The sequence below is a fragment of the Haliotis rubra genome, unplaced genomic scaffold (assembly GCF_003918875.1).
Source record: "Haliotis rubra isolate DU_JTF1 unplaced genomic scaffold, ASM391887v1 Scf90, whole genome shotgun sequence".
Taxonomy (NCBI): domain Eukaryota; kingdom Metazoa; phylum Mollusca; class Gastropoda; order Lepetellida; family Haliotidae; genus Haliotis; species Haliotis rubra.
Window position 1 is genome coordinate 225,987 of NW_025767635.1, and position 20,264 is coordinate 246,250.

Consider the following 20,264-nt stretch of genomic DNA (forward strand, 5'->3'; position numbering starts at 1 on the left):
TGATAGCGATAGTCTATTGCAACATACTATTGTGATAGCGATAGTCTATTGCAACATACTATTGTGATAGCGATAGTCTATTGCAACATACTATTGTGATAGCGATAGTCTATTGCAACATACTATTGTGATAGCGATAGTCTATTGCAACATACTATTGTGATAGCGATAGTCTATTGCAACATACTATTGTGATAGCGATAGTCTATTGCAACATACTATTGTGATAGCGATAGTCTATTGCTATTGTGATAGCGACATACTATTGTGATAGCGATAGTCTATTGCAACATACTATTGTGATAGCGATAGTCTATTGCAACATACTATTGTGATAGCGATAGTCTACTGCAACATACTATTGTGATAGCGATAGTCTATTGCGACATACTATTGTGATAGCGATAGTCTACTGCAACATACTATTGTGATAGCGATAGTCTACTGCAACATACTATTGTGATAGCGATAGTCTATTGCAACATACTATTGTGATAGCGATAGTCTATTGCAACATACTATTGTGATAGCGATAGTCTATTGCAACATACTATTGTGATAGTGATAGTCTATTGCAACATACTATTGTGATAGCGATAGTCTATTGCAACATACTATTGTGATAGCGATAGTCTATTGCAACATACTATTGTGATAGCGATAGTCTACTGCGACATACTATTGTGATAGCGATAGTCTACTGCAACATACTATTGTGATAGCGATAGTCTATTGCGACCAACTATTGCAATACTATTGCAATAGTTTTTTCTCTCCTTGAATTGTCTCATTTGAAGTCATTTCCCAAATGAATGTATAGTTTATATGAAATAAAAACAAGTTTCAGTCGCTTTTGATAACTGACAAGAAAAGTGAAACCCAGATCAGCTGCAAGTCTGCAACCCAAACGATAAAAAAATGCAAAGCAACATAAATATTTCAACGTGAATGAATCTCAGGTACTTCCTGTATTTTGCTCTGCACATTTATCAACAGGTGCCAAGTACTAAACTATCTACAGTCACACATGCTATGGATGCATCGATAGTTTTTCATTTCTGCCATTGATTAATTGCCATCAGAGACTCAACAATTGCAATCCGTCGATAGTTTGATGCATCGTTACAACCCTAATTGCCACAATCATCAAGGTTTCCGAGTGTTACGAAGTTTTCCGAATGGTGTACAGAACTACCTACAGGTGGGGAGGTGTACAGAACTACCTACAGGTGGGAGGTGTACAGAACAACCTACAGGTGGGGAGGTGTACAGAACAACCTACAGGTGGGGAGGTGTACAGAACTACCTACAGGTGGGGAGGTGTACAGAATTACCTACAGGTGGGAGGTGTACAGAATAACCTACAGGTGGGGAGGTGTACAGAATAACCTACAGGTGGGAGGTGGGGAGGTGTACAGAACTACCTACAGGTGGGGAGGTGTACAGAACTACCTACAGGTGGGGAGGTGTACAGAACTACCTACAGGTGGGGAGGTGTACAGAATTACCTACAGGTGGGAGGTGTACAGAATAACCTACAGGTGGGGAGGTGTACAGAATAACCTACAGGTGGGGAGGTGTACAGAACTACCTACAGGTGAGGAGGTGTACAGAACTACCTACAGGTGGGAGGTGTGTACAGAACTACAGAATAACCTACAGGTGGGGAGGTGTACAGAACTACCTACAGGTGGGGAGGTGTACAGAACAACCTACAGGTGGGGAGGTGTACAGAACTACCTACAGGTGGGGAGGTGTACAGAACTACCTACAGGTGGGGAGGTACAGGGGAGGTGTACAGAACTACCTACAGGTGGGGAGGTGAGGTGTACAGAACTACCTACAGGTGGGAGGAGGGGAGGTGTACAGAATAACCTACAGGTGGGGAGGTGTACAGAACTACCTACAGGTGGGGAGGTGTACAGAACTACCTACAGGTGGGAGGTGTACAGAACTACCTACAGGTGGGGAGGTGTACAGAACTACCTACAGGTGGGAGGTGTACAGAACTACCTACAGGTGGGAGGTGTACAGAACTACCTACAGGTGGGAGGTGTACAGAACTACCTACAGGTGGGAAGGTGTACAGAATAACCTACAGGTGGGGAGGTGTACAGAACTACCTACAGGTGGGGAGGTGTACAGAACTACCTACAGGTGGGGAGGTGTACAGAACTACCTACAGGTGGGGAGATGTACAGAACTACCTACAGGTGGGGAGGTGTACAGAATAACCTACAGGTGGGGAGGTGTACAGAACTACCTACAGGTGGGGAGGTGTACAGAACTACCTACAGGTGGGGAGGTGTACAGAACTACCTACAGGTGGGGAGGTGTACAGAATAACCTACAGGTGGGGAGGTGTACAGAACTACCTACAGGTGGGGAGGTGTGCAGAACTACCTTCAGGTGGGGAGGTGTACAGAACTACCTACAGGTGGGAGGTGTACAGAATAACCTTCAGGTGGGGAGGTGTACAGAACTACCTACAGGTGGGGGAGTGTGTACAGAATACTACCTACTTCAGGTGGGGAGGTGTACAGAACTACCTACAGGTGCAGGGGGAGGTGTACAGAATAACCTACAGGTGGGGAGGTGTACAGAACTACCTACAGGTGGGAGGTGTACAGAATAACCTACAGGTGGGGAGGTGTACAGAACTACCTACAGGTGGGAGGTGTACAGAACTAACCTTCAGGTGGGGAGGTGTACAGAACTACCTACAGGTGGGAGGTGTACAGAATAACCTTCAGGTGGGGAGGTGTACAGAACTACCTACAGGTGGGAGGTGTACAGAATAACCTTCAGGTGGGGAGGTGTACAGAACTACCTACAGGTGGGAGGTGTACAGAACTACCTACAGGTGGGAGGTGTACAGAACTACCTACAGGTGGGAGGTGTACAGAACTACCTACAGGTGGGGAGGTGTACAGAATAACCTTCAGGTGGGGAGGTGTACAGAACTACCTACAGGTGGGGAGGTGTACAGAACTACCTACAGGAGGTGGGGAGGTGTACAGAACTACCTACAGGTGGGAGGTGTACAGAACTACCTACAGGAGGGGAGGTGTACAGAACTACCTACAGGTGGGGAGGTGTACAGAACTACCTACAGGAGGGGAGGTGTACAGAACTACCTACAGGAGGGAGGTGTACAGAACTACCTACAGGAGGGAGGTGTACAGAACTACCTACAGGTGGGGAGGTGTGCAGACCTACCTACAGGTGGAGGTGTACAGAACTACCTACAGGAGGGAGGTGTACAGAACTACCTACAGGTGGGAGGTGTACAGAACTACCTACAGGTGGGGAGGTGTACAGAATAACCTACAGGTGGGGAGGTGTACAGAACTACCTACAGGTGGGGAAGGTGTACAGAACTACAGGAGGGAGGGGTGTACAGAACTACCTACAGGAGGGAGGTGTACAGAACTACCTACAGGAGTAGCTTGCCTCATAGGAGGTGTGCAGAACTACCTACAGGAGGGGAGGTGTACAGAACTGCTACCTACAGGAGAGGTGGGAGGTGTACAGAACTACCTACAGGAGGAGGTGTACAGAACTACCTACAGGTGGGGAGGGTGGGGGTGGTGTACAGGAACTACCTACAGGTGGGGAGGTGTACAGAACTACCTACAGGTGGGGAGGTGTACAGAACTACCTACAGGGGGGAGGTGTACAGAACTACCTACAGGTGGGAGGTGTACAGAACTACCTACAGGTGGGGAGGTGTGCAGAACTACCTACAGGTGGGGAGGTGTACAGAACTACCTACAGGTGGGGAGGTGTACAGAATAACCTACAGGTGGGAGGTGTACAGAACTACCTACAGGAGGGAGGTGTGCAGAACACCTACAGGAGGGAGGTGTACAGAACTAACTACAGGTGGGAGGTGTACAGAACTACCTACCATGTGGGAGGTGTACAGAACTACCTACAGGAGGGAGGTGTACAGAACTACCTACAGGTGGGAGGTGTACAGAACTACCTACAGGTGGGGAGGTGTACAGAACTACCTACAGGTGGGAGGTGTACAGAACTACCTACAGGTGGGGAGGTGTACAGAACTACCTACAGGTGGGGAGGTGTACAGAACTACCTACAGGTGAGGGGAGGTGTACAGAACTACCTACAGGTGGGAGGTGTACAAGAACTACCTACAGGTGGGGAGGTGTACAGAACTACCTACAGGAGGGAGGTGTACAGAACTACCTACAGGGAGGGAGGTGTACAGAACTACCTACAGGTGGGAGGTGTACAGAACTACCTACAGGAGGGGAGGTGTACAGAACTACCTACAGGTGGGGGGTGTACAGAACTACCTACAGGTGAGGGAGGTGTACAGAACTACCTACAGGTGGGAGGTGTACAGAACTAACCTTCAGGTGGGGAGGTGTACAGAACTACCTACAGGAGGGAGGTGTACAGAACTACCTACAGGTGGGAGGTGTACAGAACTACCTACAGGTGGGAGGTGTACAGGAACTACCTACAGGAGGGAGGTGTACAGAACTACCTACAGGAGGGAGGTGTACAGAACTACCTACAGGAACTACCTACAGGTGGAGGTGTACAGAACTACCTACAGGAGGGGAGGTGTACAGAACTACCTACAGGAGGGGAGGTGTACAGAACTACCTACAGGAGGGAGGTGTACAGAACTACCTACAGGTGGGGAGGTGTACAGAACTACCTACAGGTGGGGAGGTGTACAGAACTACCTACAGGAGGGGAGGTGTACAGAACTACCTACAGGAGGGAGGTGTACAGAACTACCTACAGGTGGGGAGGTGTACAGAACTACCTACAGGTGGGGAGGTGTACAGAACTACCTACAGGTGGGAGGTGTACAGAACTACCTACAGGTGGGAGGTGTACAGAACTACCTACAGGTGGGGAGGTGTACAGAACTACCTACAGGTGGGAGGTGTACAGAACTACCTACAGGAGGGGAGGTGTACAGAACTACCTACAGGAGGGAGGTGTACAGAACTACCTACAGGTGGGGAGGTGTACAGAACTACCTACAGGTGGGGAGGTGTACAGAACTACCTACAGGAGGGAGGTGTACAGAACTACCTACAGGTGGGGAGGTGTACAGAACTACCTACAGGTGGGGAGGTGTACAGAACTACCTTCAGGTGGGGAGGTGTACAGAACTACCTACAGGTGGGGAGGTGTACAGAACTACCTACAGGTGGGGAGGTGTACAGAACTACCTACAGGTGGGGAGGTGTACAGAACTACCTACAGGTGGGGAGGTGTACAGAACTACCTTCAGGTGGGGAGGTGTGCAGAACTACCTACAGGAGGGGAGGTGTACAGAACTACCTACAGGAGGGGAGGTGTACAGAACTACCTACAGGTGGGGAGGCATGATGTTTATGTAAGCACATGATGTGATTCAAGGCTTACATTTCAGACATGTCAAAGTTTAGATAGATTTTATTTGTTTATTTGAATTTGTTTTTGTTTTTGTGTCTGTTTAAAAGTTTCTGTTTTTTCTCTAGACCTTGGGAACTATATGTTTCGTTGCTTTTGCCAGCATCCCAGCTTATTTTGATACGATACGCGGAGACTTTCAATGAGGGCAAGCTGTGCCAGAGTCTTTGGCATTGTGCCATGCTATGCAGGCACATATTTGGCCTGTATATGATCTTCTGTTACCACGGATACCCACTTGGTCCTGCTCTTTGTTTCACACTGTGAGAAGCAAAAGCATCTTTTCTTCCCACTGTTGACACCAGTACCTCTGGTAATACTTCTAGCTGTTGGTAAGCCTTCAGACAGTGACATGGAAGTTTGCTGGTGTTGTCATACAGATGGGAATGTTTAAGGTAGGAGACGACAGGTGGGCTTCAGTAGGCTTTCATGAATCTCTGTGAGGTGTGCTTCAACAGCTTATTCATATTGTCATTATTACCTGAATGGCTGACAAAGTTACCTGGTTGTGTTTGTAACCTGGTCGTTCAAAGAAGAGCTTGCATTTTTTAAGAGAGGTTTGTTTCTAATCCTGTCACAAACACTACAGAGCAGCAGGAAGTAACTAATTGTCTTCTGTCTCACAAGTTGTTTTTGTTGCCCATAGTGCACTTGAAAGATAAGGTATGCCGAATAAATTGAAGTCAGATAGTTATGAAGTGAGACAACGAATGTGTTGTAATTTCAAAACGAAAGTTGGTTATAAAGTGAGACATCATTGTGTGCAACTGGGTACAATCGTACCCGTATGACATTGTGCAGCAGTTTACCTGTGTAGCCTCATACCTGTATAACATTGTGCAGCAATCTACCAGTGTAGCCCCGTACCTGTATGACATTGTGTAGCAGTCTACCTGTGTAGCCTCTTACCTGTATGACATTGTGCAGCAGTTTACCTGTGTAGCCTCATAGCTGTATGACATTGTGCAGCAATCTACCTATGTAGCCTCGTACCTGTATGACATTGTGCAGCAGTCTACCTGTGTAGCCTCGTACCTGTATGACATTGTGCAGCAGTCTACCTATGTAGCCTCGTACCTGTATGACATTGTGCAGAAGTCTACCTGTGTAGCCTCGTACCTGTATGACATTGTGCAGCAGTCTACCTGTGTAGCCTCGTACCTGTATGACATTGTGCAGCAGTCTACCTGTGTAGCCTCGTACCTGTATGACATTGTGCAGCAGTCTACCTGTGTAGCCTCGTACCTGTATGACATTGTGCAGCAGTCTACCTGTGTAGCCTCGTACCTGTATGACATTGTGCAGCAGTCTGCCTGTGTAGCCTCGTACCCGTATGACATTGTGCAGCAGTTTACCTGTGTAGCCTCATACCTGTATAACATTGTGCAGCAATCTACCTATGTAGCCTCGTACCTGTATGACATTGTGCAGCAGTTTACCTGTGTAGCCTCATAGCTGTATAACATTGTGCAGCAATCTACCTATGTAGCCTCGTACCTGTATGACATTGTGCAGCAGTTTACCTGTGTAGCCTCGTACCTGTATGACATTGTGCAGCAGTCTACCTGTGTAGCCTCGTACCTGTATGACATTGTGCAGCAGTTTACCTGTGTAGCCTCATACCTGTATAACATTGTGCAGCAATCTACCTATGTAGCCTCGTACCTGTATGACATTGTGCAGCAGTTTACCTGTGTAGCCTCATAGCTGTATAACATTGTGCAGCAATCTACCTATGTAGCCTCGTACCTGTATGACATTGTGCAGCAGTCTACCTGTGTAGCCTCGTACCTGTATGACATTGTGCAGCAGTCTACCTGTGTAGCCTCGTACCTGTATGACATTGTGCAGCAGTCTACCTATGTAGCCTCGTACCTGTATGACATTGTGCAGCAGTCTACCTGTGTAGCCTCGTACCTGTATGACATTGTGCAGCAGTCTACCTGTGTAGCCTCGTACCTGTATTACATTGTGCAGCAGTCTACCTGTGTAGCCTTGTACCTGTATGACATTGTGCAGCAGTCTACCTGTGTAGCCTCGTACCTGTATGACATTGTGCAGCAGTCTACCTGTAGCCTCCTCGTACCTGTATGACATTGTGCAGCAGTCTACCTGTGTAGCCTCGTACCTGTATGACATTGTGCAGCAGTCTACCTGTGTAGCCTCGTACCTGTATGACATTGTGCAGCAGTCTACCTGTGTAGCCTCCTCTGTCTGTCTCTGTTTCACCTGGATGACATTACGCAGCAGTCTACCTGTGTAGCCTCGTACCTGTATGACATTGTGCAGCAGTCTACCTGTGTAGCCCCGTACCTGTATGACATTGTGCAGCAGTCTATGTAGCCTCCTCTGTTTGTCTCTGTTTCACCTGTTTGACATTGTGCAGCAGTCTAGCTGTGTAGCCTCGTACCTGTATGACATTGTGCAGCAGTCTACCTGTGTAGCCTTGAACCTGTATGACATTGTGCAGCAGTCTACCTGTGTAGCCTCCTCTGTCTGTCTCTGTTTCACCTGTATGACATTTTGCAGCAGTCTACCTGTGTAGCCTCGTACCTGTATGACATTGTGCAGCAGTCTACCTGTGTAGCCTCCCCTGTCTGTCTCTGTTTCACCTGTTTGACATTGTGCAGCAGTCTATCTATGTAGCCTTGTACCTGTATGACATTGTGCAGCAGTCTACCTGTGTAGCCTCGTACCTGTATGACATTGTGCAGCAGTCTACCTGTGTAGCCCCGTACCTGTATGACATTGTGCAGCAGTCTATGTAGCCTCCTCTGTTTGTCTCTGTTTCACCTGTTTGACATTGTGCAGCAGTCTACCTGTGTAGCCTCGTACCTGTATGACATTGTGCAGCAGTCTGCCTGTGTAGCCTCGTACCTGTATGACATTGTGCAGCAGTTTACCTGTGTAGCCTCATACCTGTATAACATTGTGCAGCAATCTACCTATGAAGCCTCGTACCTGTATGACATTGTGCAGCAGTTTACCTGTGTAGCCTCATAGCTGTATAACATTGTGCAGCAATCTACCTATGTAGCCTCGTACCTGTATGACATTGTGCAGCAGTCTACCTGTGTAGCCTCGTACCTGTATGACATTGTGCAGCAGTCTACCTATGTAGCCTCGTACCTGTATGACATTGTGGTGCAGAAGTCTACCTGTGTAGCCTCGTACCTGTATGACATTGTGCAGCAGTCTACCTGTGTAGCCTCGTACCTGTATGACATTGTGCAGCAGCTTACCTGTGTAGCCTTGTACCTGTATGACATTGTGCAGCAGTCTACCTGTGTAGCCTCGTACCTGTATGACATTGTGCAGCAGTCTACCTGTGTAGCCTCGTACCTGTATGACATTGTGCAGCAGTCTACCTGTGTAGCCTCGTACCTGTATGACATTGTGCAGCAGTCTACCTGTGTAGCCTCGTACCTGTATGACATTGTGCAGCAGTCTACCTGTGTAGCCTCCTCTGTCTGTCTCTGTTTCACCTGTATGACATTACGCAGCAGTCTACCTGTGTAGCCTCGTACCTGTATGACATTGTGCAGCAGTCTACCTGTGTAGCCCTCGTTACCTGTATGACATTGTGCAGCAGTCTATGTAGCCTCCTCTGTTTGTCTCTGTTTCACCTGTTTGACATTGTGCAGCAGTCTACCTGTGTAGCCTCGTACCTGTATGACATTGTGCAGCAGTCTACCTGTGTAGCCTTGTACCTGTATGACATTGTGCAGCAGTCTACCTGTGTAGCCTCCTCTGTCTGTCTCTGTTTCACCTGTATGACATTTTGCAGCAGTCTACCTGTGTAGCCTCATTACCTGTATGACATTGTGCAGCAGTCTACCTGTGTAGCCTCCCCTGTCTGTCTCTGTTTCACCTGTTTGACATTGTGCAGCAGTCTATCTATGTAGCCTTGTACCTGTATGACATTGTGCAGCAGTCTACCTGTGTAGCCTCGTACCTGTATGACATTGTGCAGCAGTCTACCTGTGTAGCCCGTACCTGTATGACATTGTGCAGCAGTCTATGTAGCCTCCTCTGTTTGTCTCTGTTTCACCTGTTTGACATTGTGCAGCAGTCTACCTGTGTAGCCTCGTACCTGTATGACATTGTGCAGCAGTCTACCTGTGTAGCCTTGTACCTGTATGACATTGTGCAGCAGTCTACCTGTGTAGCCTCCTCTGTCTGTCTCTGTTTCACCTGTATGACATTTTGCAGCAGTCTACCTGTGTAGCCTCGTACCTGTATGACATTGTGCAGCAGTCTACCTGTGTAGCCTCCTCTGTCTGTCTCTGTTTCACCTGTTTGACATTGTGCAGCAGTCTACCTGTGTAGCCTTGTACCTGTATGACATTGTGCAGCAGTCTACCTGTGTAGCCTCCTCTGTCTGTCTCTGTTTCACCTGTTTGACATTGTGCAGCAGTCTACCTGTGTAGCCTCCTCTGTCTGTCTCTGTTTCACCTGTTTGACATTGTGCAGCAGTCTACCTGTGTAGCCTTGTACCTGTATGACATTGTGCAGCAGTCTACCTGTGTAGCCTCCTCTGTCTGTCTCTGTTTCACCTGTTTGACATTGTGCAGCAGTCTACCTGTGTAGCCTCCTCTGTCTGTCTCTGTTTCACCTGTTTGACATTGTGCAGCAGTCTACCTGTGTAGCCTCCTCTGTCTGTCTCTGTTTCACCTGTTTGACATTGTGCAGCAGTCTACCTGTGTAGCCTTGTACCTGTATGACATTGTGCAGCAGTCTACCTGTGTAGCCTCCTCTGTCTGTCTCTGTTTCACCTGTGTTGACATTGTGCAGCAGTCTACCTGTGTAGCCTCCTCTGTCTGTCTCTGTTTCACCTTGTTTGACATTGTGCAGCAGTCTACCTGTGTAGCCTCCTCTGTCTGTCTCTGTTTCACCTGTATGACATTGTGCAGCAGTCTACCTGTGTAGCCTCGTACCTGTTTGACATTGTGCAGCAGTCTACCTGTGTAGCCTCCTCTGTCTGTCTCTGTTTCACCTGTTTGACATTGTGCAGCAGTCTACCTGTGTAGCCTCCTCTGTCTGTCTCTGTTTCACCTGTTTGACATTGTGCAGCAGTCTACCTGTGTAGCCTCCTCTGTCTGTCTCTGTTTCACCTGTTTGACATTGTGCAGCAGTCTACCTGTGTAGCCTTGTACCTGTATGACATTGTGCAGCAGTCTACCTGTGTAGCCTCCTCTGTCTGTCTCTGTTTCCGCCCCAGTATCATATCACTTGTTACAGTTATAACACTTTCATTGATAAAGGTGTCTTCTTGTAATACCTTGTTATATGTGCACTGCATCATGGACTGTAACAAGGTGTCTTCTTGTAATACCATGTTATATGTGCACTGCATCATGGACTGTAACAAGGTGTATCCTTGTTTACCCAGTTAATGAAAGGAAGGTGCAGGGATTGTTCAGGCTAGAGGGTTTGTTTGATAGGTACAAACTGATCTCACCTGACTGTGATGTGGTGGGAGAATGTATACTCACTCCATCCCACCCCTTCCTATCAACAGCCACATGTCGAGGTCATGTGTGGCTATCTCACACCTCCAACCATACTGCATGTACAGACACCTCATAACATATAGTTGCATTTAACAGATATTATTGAGAAAAGGTGTTATGGTGCAGAGAGGGGGTTATATAGAGGTGTGTGTGTGTGTGTGTGTGTGGATTATATAGAGAGGCAGAGAGGGGGTTATATAGAGAGGTGAGGGGGTGGTGGTGGTTATATAGAGAGGCAGAGAGGGATTATATAGAGGGTAGGTGTGTGTGTGTGTGTGTGTGTGTGTGTGTGTGTGATATAGAGAGGCAGATAGGGGTTATATAGAGAGGTCTTGAGGGGGTGGGGTGTTTATATAGAGAGGCAGAGAGGGGTTATAGAGAGGTTTGTGTGTGTGTGTGTGTGGGTTATATAGAGAGGCAGAGAGAGGGGTTATATATAGAGGTGAGGGGGTGTGTGTGTTTATATAGAGAGGCAGAGAGGGAGTTATATAGAGAGATGTGTGTGTGTGTGTGTGTGTGGGTATATAGAGAGGCACAGAGGGGGTTATATAGAGGTCTTGAGGGGTGGGGTGTTTATAAAGAGAGGCAGAGAGGGGTTATATAGAGAGGTGTGTGTGTGTGGGGTGTTATATAGAGAGAGGCAGAGGGTGGGGTGTTTATATAGAGAGGAGAGAGGGGGTTATATAGTGTGTGTGTGTGGATTATATAGAGAGGCAGAGAGGGGTTATATATAGAGGTGAGGGGGTGGTAGTGGTTATATGGAGAGGCAGAGAGGGGTTATATAGAGGTGCTGGGGGTGGGGTGTTTATATAGAGAGGCAGAGAGGGGTTATATAGAGAGGTGTGTGTGTCTGTGTGTGTGTGGATTATATAGAGAGGCAGAGAGGGGGTTATATAGAGAGGTGAGGGGTGGTGGTGGTTATATAGAGGCAGAGGGGGTTATATAGAGAGAGTGTGTGTGTGTGTGTGTGTTATATGTGTGTGTGCAGAGAGGGTTATAGAGGTATAGCGGTGTGTGTGTGTGTGTGTGTGTGTGTGGTGGTGTTTATATGTGTGGATTAGAGAGCAGAGAGGGGTTATAGAGAGGTGAGGGGGGGTGGTGATGTGGTTAGATAGAGAGTCAGAGAGAGGGGGTTATATAGAGAGGCAGAGAGGGTTTTAGAAAGGCAGAGAGGGGTTATATAGAGGTGGTGGGGGTGTGTGTGTTTATATAGAGAGGCAGAGAGGGGTTATATAGAGAGTTTGTGTGTGTGTGTGTGGGGGGTATATATAAAGATGATGGGGTTATGGAGTGAGACAGTGGGTGGGGTTATGGGGTGATAGAGACAGTGATGGGGTTATGGAGTGAGACAGTGATGGGGTTATGGAGTGAGACAGTGATGGGGTTATAGAGTGAGACAGTGATGATGTTATGGGTGAGACAGTGATAGTGATGAGGTTATGGAGTGAGACAGTGATGAGGTTATGGAGTGAGACAGTGATTAGGTTATGGAGTGAGACAGTGATGATGTTATGGGTGAGACAGTGATAGTGATGAGGTTATGGAGTGAGACAGTGATGGGGTTATGGAGTGAGACAGTGATGAGGTTATGGAGTGAGACAGTGATGGGGTTATGGAGTGAGACAGTGATGGGGTTATGGAGTGAGACAGTGATGGGGTTATGGAGTGAGACAGTGATGAGGTTATGGTGTGAGACAAAAAGGGGTTATGGAGTGGGAGACAGTGATTGGGTTATGGAGTGAGACAGAAAGGGGTTTTGGAGTGAGACAGAAAGGGGTTATGGAGTGAGACAGTGATGGGGTTATAGAGTGAGACAGTGATGAGGTTATGGAGTGAGACAGTGATGAGGTTATGGAGTGAGACAGTGATGGGGTTATGGAGTGAGACTGATGATGTTATGGGTGAGACAGTGATAGTGATGAGGTTATGGAGTGAGACAGTGATGGGGTTATGGAGTGAGACAGTGATGAGGTTATGGAGTGAGACAGTGATGGGGTTATGGAGTGAGACAGTGATGGGGTTATGGAGTGAGACAGAAAGGGGTTTTGGAGTGAGACAGAAAGGGGTTATGGAGTGAGACAGTGATGGGGTTATGGAGTGAGACAGTGATGATGTTATGGGTGAGACAGTGAGAGTGATGAGGTTATGGAGTGAGACAGTGATGAGGTTATGGAGTGAGACAGTGATGAGGTTATGGAGTGAGACAGTGATCGGGTTATGGAGTGAGACAGTGATTGGGTTATGGAGTGAGACAGTGATGATGTTATGGGTGAGACAGTGATAGTGATGAGGTTATGGAAGGTAGAGACAGTGATTGGGTTATAGGTAGAGACAGTGATGATGTTAAGTGGGTGAGACAGTGATAGTGATGAGAGGTTATGGAGTGAGACAGTGATAGGGGTTATAGAGTGAGACAGTGATGATGTTGATAGGTAGAGACAGTGATAGGGTTATGGAGGTAGAGACAGTGATGGGGTTATGAGGTGAGAACAGTGATAGGGTTATGGTGAGAGAGACAGTGATAGGGGTTATGGAGGTAGAGACAGTGATAGGTTATGGAGTGAGACAGTGATGAGGTTATAGTGTGAGACAGAAAGGGGTTATGGAGTGAGACAGTGATTGGGTTATGGAGTGAGACAGAAAGGGGTTTTGGAGTGAGACAGAAAGGGGTTATGGAGTGAGACAGTGATGGGGTTATGGAGTGAGACAGTGATGGGGTTATGGAGTGAGACAGATGAGTAATGAAGTAAGGATGAGGTTATGAAATAGGTAAGAGATCAAGCTAAGAGATCAAACAGTCAGACATGAAATATGATATAATTACTTCATCATGGCCTTTGGAGAAGGAAGGGTTTGGTGCTGGAGAATTGTGGTTGTAGGGTGTGGAGTAATCCTGCTGTCTGTGCCCTGCAGTGTGGGCTATATATAGCTTTACACATGTTTACTGGAGGCTTCCCTCACAGCCTCAGATTCCAGGCAGTGTACACAACTCTTGCATCCTACCATTTACAGGTATGTTGAGTCGCATTTCTAAACATGCTGAGTCCTTGAGGTGTTATGGGAGCGTAGAGAGCTGTCAAATGTACAGTACTTCTGTGGGGATAAAACTGTTGTCTGGGATGGAGGAATATTTAATACTGGTGATTGAAACTGTTGGATATCACATATGACTTTGAACATGTCAACCTGTGGGGATGGAGGATACGTATATGGGGAGCATGGTGTCAGGGTTGGTCTTTCAGTGAGACAACACGCACCCTGATGGCATTTATAGTTGATGTAGCCTATGTGAGTGATATTGACAGTATCAAGGCTGCTGTGGTGAGTGACAGTATCAGGGCTGTAGTGAGTGGCGACGAGTATCAGGGCTGTAGTGAGTGATGACATTATCAGAGTGCATTAGGTAGTGGTGATGACAGTATCAGGGTGCGTGAGTGAGTGATGATGACAGTATCAGGGCTGTAGTGAGGCGATGACAGTATCAGGGCTGTAGTGACTGATGATGACGAGTATCAGGGCTGTAGTGAGTGATGATGACAGTTTCAGGGGCTGTAGTGATGATGATGACAGTTTCAGGGCTGTAGTGACGATGATGACTTAATATTTGGGTGTAGTGGGTGATGATGAGCAGTATCAGGGCTGTAGTGACTGATGATGACGGTATCAGGGGCTGTAGTGGGTGATGATGACAGTATCAGGGCTGTAGTGGGTGATGATAATGACAGTATCAGGGCTGTAGTAAGTGATGATGACAGTATCAGAGCTGTAGTGGGTGATGATGACAGTATCAGGGCTGTAGTGGGTGATGATGACAGTATCAGGGCTGTAGTGACTGATGATGACAGTATCAGGGCTGTAGTGGGTGATGATGACAGTATCCGGGGCTGTGGTGACTGATGATGACAATATTTGGGCTGTAGTGGGTGATGATGACAGTATCAGGGCTGTAGTGACTGATGATGACAGTATCAGGGCTGTAGTGACTGATGATGACAGTATCAGGGCTGTAGTGGGTGATGATGACAGTATCAGGGCTGTAGTGAGTGATGATGACAGTATCAGGGCTGTAGTGACTGATGATGACAGTATCAGGGCTGTAGTGGGTGATGATGACAGTATCAGGGCTGTAGTGGGTGATAATGGCAGTATCAGGGCTGTAGTAAGTGATGACAGTATCAGGGTCGTAGTGAGTGATGATGACAGTATCAGGGTCGTAGTGAGTGATGACAGTATCAGGGTCGTAGTGAGTGATGATGACAGTATCAGGGTCGTAGTGAGTGATGACAGTATCAGGGTCGTAGTGAGTGATGATGACAGTATCAGGGCTGTAGTGACTGATGATGACAGTATCAGGGCTGTAGTGAGTGATGACAGTATCAGGGCTGTAGTGACTGATGATGACAGTATCAGGGCTGTAGTGAGTGATGATGACAGTATCAGGGTTGTAGTGAGTGATGATGACAGTTTCAGGGCTGTAGTGACTGATGATGACAATATTTGGGCTGTAGTGGGTGATGATGACAGTATCAGGGCTGTAGTGACTGATGATGACAATATTTGGGCTGTAGTGAGTGATGATGACAGTATCAGGGTTGTAGTGAGTGATGATGACAGTTTCAGGGCTGTAGTGACTGATGATGACAGTATCAGGGCTGTAGTGGGTGATGATGACAGTATCAGGGCTGTAGTAAGTGATGATGACAGTATCAGAGCTGTAGTGGGTGATGATGACAGTATCAGGGCTGTAGTGACTGATGATGACAATATTTGGGCTGTAGTGGGTGATGATGACAGTATCAGGGCTGTAGTGAGTGATGATGACAGTATCAGGGCTGTAGTGACTGATGATGACAGTATCAGGGCTGTAGTGGGTGATGATGACAGTATCAGGGCTGTAGTGAGTGATGATGACAGTATCAGGGCTGTAGTGACTGATGATGACAGTATCAGGGCTGTAGTGGGTGATGATGACAGTATCAGGGCTGTAGTGGGTGATAATGGCAGTATCAGGGCTGTAGTAAGTGATGATGTCAGTATCAGAGCTGTAGTGGGTGATGATGACAGTATCAGAGCTGTAGTGGGTGATGATGACTGTATCAGAGCTGTAGTGGGTGATGATGACAGTATCAGTGCTGTAGTTGGTGATGATGACAGTATCAGTGCTGTAGTTGGTGATGATGACAGTATCAGAGCTGTAGTTGGTGATGATGACAGTATCAGTGCTGTCCCTAACATCTGACTATCCCAGTTCTACTTTTCCGTTACTGTTAACTATCCGCTAACAGTTGTCTGTCCCAGATGTTATACTGTTCCCTACCATCCGATTATCCTATTTTTTCAGCCATTTCACTACTCCCAACTATCGCAAACATCAGACTGTTCCCAGAGATCAAACCAACCTGAAACATTAAACTTCTACCAAACATGCCGCAATCCCCAAGACAAGGTCATCTCAGTGATTGAGCACGATTTTTATGTGAATAGTTTATGGTTTCAGAGTCTGTGAAAGAATCTGCCGAAGAGGAAACGGTTGAAGATAAAACTGCAGAGAGGACGAAACTGGCCAACATCAGTGACGACTTACCGCCTGCTTTTACGACGACAACCACAATAAGTAGACTAACTGCAGAAGTTGTCGCATCAAAACAGCCAGCAGAATCATCAACATCTACCACCATCACCACCCAGGCAGAAATAACACCCACAAGTATTAATCCCACAGGTGAGAAGATAATGTCCCCAATGTACTATAACCACAGGTGAGAAGATAATGTCCCCAATGTACTATAACAACAGGTGAGAAAATAATGTCCCCAATGTACTATAACCACAGGTGAGAAGATAATGTCCCCAATGTACTATAACCACAGGTGAGAAGATAATGTCCCCAATGAACTATAACAACAGGTGTTAAAATAATGTCCCCAATGTACTATAACCACAGGCGAGAAGATAATGTCCCCAATGTACTTTAACAACAGGTGAGAAGATAATGTCCCCAATGTACTATAAGCACAGGTGAGAAGATAATGTCCCCAATGTACTATAACCACAGGTGAGAAGATTATGTCCCCAATGTACTATAACCACAGGTGAGAAGATAATGTCCCCAATGTACTATAACCACAGGTGAAAAATAATGTCCCCAATGTATTATAACCACAGGTGAGAAGATAATGTCCCCAATGTACTATAACCACAGGTGAGAAGATAATGTCCCCAATGAACTATAACCACAGGTGAGAAGATAATGTCCCCAATGTACTATAACCACAGGTGAAAAATAATGTCCCCAATGTACTATAACCACAGGTGAGAAGATAATGTCCCCAATGTACTATAACCACAGGTGAAAAATAATGTCCCCAATGTACTATAAGCACAGGTGAGAAGATAATGTCCCCAATGTACTATAACCACTGGTGAAAAATAATGTCCCCAATGTACTATAACCACAGGTGAGAAGATAATGTCCCCAATGTACTATAACCACAGGTGAAAAATAATGTCCCCAATGTACTATAACCACTGGTGAGAAGATAATGTCCCCAATGTACTATAACCACAGGTGAAAAATAATGTCCCCAATGTACTATAACCACAGGTGTTAAGATAATGTCCCCAATGTACTATAACCACAGGTGAGAAAATAATGTCCCCAATGTACTATAACCACAGGTGTTAAGATAATGTCCCCAATGTACTATAACCACAGGTGTTAAGATAATGTCCCCAATGTACTATAAGCACAGGTGTTAAGATAATGTCCCCAATGTACTATAACCACCGGTGTTAAGATAATGTCCCCAATGTACTATAACAACAGGTGAGAAAATAATGTCCCCAATGTACTATAACCACAGGTGTTAAGATAATGTCCCCTAATGTACTATAACCACAGGTGAGAAGATAATGTCCCCAATGTACTATAAACCACAGGTGAGAAGATAATGTCCCCAATGTACTATAACCACAGGTGAGAAGATAATGTCCCCAATGTACTATAACCACAGGTGAGAAGATAATGTCCCCAATGTACTATAACAACACATTGAGAAGATAATGTCCCCAATGTACTATAACCACAGGTGAGAAGATAATGTCCCCAATGTACTATAACCACAGGTGAGAAGATAATGTCCCCAATGTACTATAACCACAGGTGAGAAAATAATGTCCCCAATGTACTATAACCACAGGTGAGAAGATAATGTCCCCAATGTACTATAACCACAGGTGAGAAAGATAATGTCCCCAATGTACTATAACCACAGGTGAGAAGATAATGTCCCCAATGTACTATAACCACAGGTGAGAAGATAATGTCCCCAATGTACTATAAACCACAGGTGAGAAGATAATGTCCCCAATGTACTATAACCACATGTGAGAAGATAATGTCCCCAATGTACTATAACCACAGGTGAGAAAATAATGTCCCCAATGTACTTTAACCACAGGTGAGAAGATAATGTCCCCAATGTACTTTAACCATAGGTGAGAAGATAATGTCCCCAATGTACTATAACCACAGGTGAGAAGATAATGTCCCCAATATACTATAAGCACAGGTGAGAAGATAATGTCCCCAATGTACTATAACCACAGGTGAGAAAATAATGTCCCCAATGTACTATAACCACAGGTGAGAAAATAATGTCCCCAATGTACTATAACAACAGGTGAGAAAATAATGTCCCCAATGTACTATAACCACAGGTGAGAAGATAATGTCCCCAATGTACTATAACCACAGGTGAGAAGATAATGTCCCCAATGTACTATAACCACAGGTGAGAAAATAATGTCCCCAATTTACTATAACCACAGGTGAGAAGATAATGTCCCCAATGTACTATAACCACAGGTGAGAAGATAATGTCCCCAATGTACTATAACCACAGGTGAGAAGATAATGTCCCCAATGTACTATAACCACAGGTGAGAAGATAATGTCCCCAATGTACTATAACCACAGGTGTTAAGATAATGTCCCCAATGTACTGTAACCACAGGTGAGAAAATAATGTCCCCAATGTACTGTAACCACAGGTGAGAAGATAATGTCCCCAATGTACTATAACCACAGGTGAGAAGATAATGTCCCCAATGTACTATAACCACAGGTGAGAAGATAATGTCCCCAATGTACTTTAACAACAGGTGAGAAAATAATGTCCCCAATGTACTATAACCACAGGTGAGAAGATAATGTCCCCAATGTACTATAACCACAGGTGAGAAGATAATGTCCCAATGAACTATAACCACAGGTGAGAAGATAATGTCCCCAATGTACTATAACCACAGGTGAGAAGATAATGTCCCCAATGTACTTTAACAACAGGTGAGAAGATAATGTTCCAAGGCTGTACTGAATGTTGTGAGGTTTGAGTGAATGCCAGCCTGTATCTAGCCTTGTTCCAAGGCTGTACTGAATGTTGTGAGGTTTGAGTGAATGCCAGCCTGTATGTAGCCTTGCTCCAAGGCTGTACTGAATGTTGTGAGGTTTGAGTGAATGCCAGCCTGTATCTAGCCTTGCTCCAAGGCTGTACTGAATGTTGTGAGGTTTGAGTGAATGCCAGCCTGTATCTAGCCTTGCTCCAAGGCTGTACTGAATGTTGTGAGGTTTGGAGTGAATGCCAGCCTGTATCTAGCCTTGCTCCAAGGCTGTACTGAATGTTGTGAGGTTTTAGTGAATGCCAACCTGTGTCTAGCCTTGCTCCAAGGCTGTGAGGTTTAAGTGAATAATCACTGAATATCTGCCCTGAGGTTTGCACAGATTGATTGGGAGTTGAATGCCAGCCTGTATCTAGCCTTACTCCAAGGCTGTACTGAATGTTGTGAGGTTTGAGTGAATGCCAGCCTGTATCTAGCCTTGTTCCAAGGCTGTACTGAATGTTGTGAGGTTTGAGTGAATGCCAGCCTGTATCTAGCCTTGCTCCATGGCTGTACTGAATGTTGAGGTTTGAGTGAATGCCACCCTGTATCTAGCCTTGCTCCAAGGCTGTACTAAATGCTGTGAGGTGTCAGTGAATGCCACCCTGTATCTAGCCTTGCTCTAAAGCTGTACTGAATGTCACCCCGTATCTAGCTTGCTCCAAGGCTGTACTGAATGTTGTGAGGTTTGAGTGAATGCCAGCCTGTATCTAGCCTTGCTCCAAGGCTGTACTGAATGTTGTGAGGTTTGAGTGAATGCCACCCTGTATCTAGCCTTGCTCCAAAGCTGTACTGAATGTTGTGAGGTTTGAGTGAATGCCAGCCTGTATGTAGCCTTGCTCCAAAGCTGTACTGAATGTTGTGAGGTTT

At 46.1% G+C, this 20,264-nt stretch overlaps 1 protein-coding gene across 1 annotated transcript in view; it reads left to right on the plus strand.

Annotated features, from left to right (window-relative positions):
• LOC124263972 (phosphatase and actin regulator 4-like) overlaps nucleotides 1-20,264 on the plus strand; it is a 109,228-nt gene that overhangs the window by 61,298 nt on the left and 27,666 nt on the right. The window contains exon 5 of the mRNA XM_046698702.1: nucleotides 16,453-16,677. Within this exon, the coding sequence (XP_046554658.1) occupies nucleotides 16,453-16,677 (225 nt within the window). The remainder of the gene's footprint in view (nucleotides 1-16,452; nucleotides 16,678-20,264) is intronic.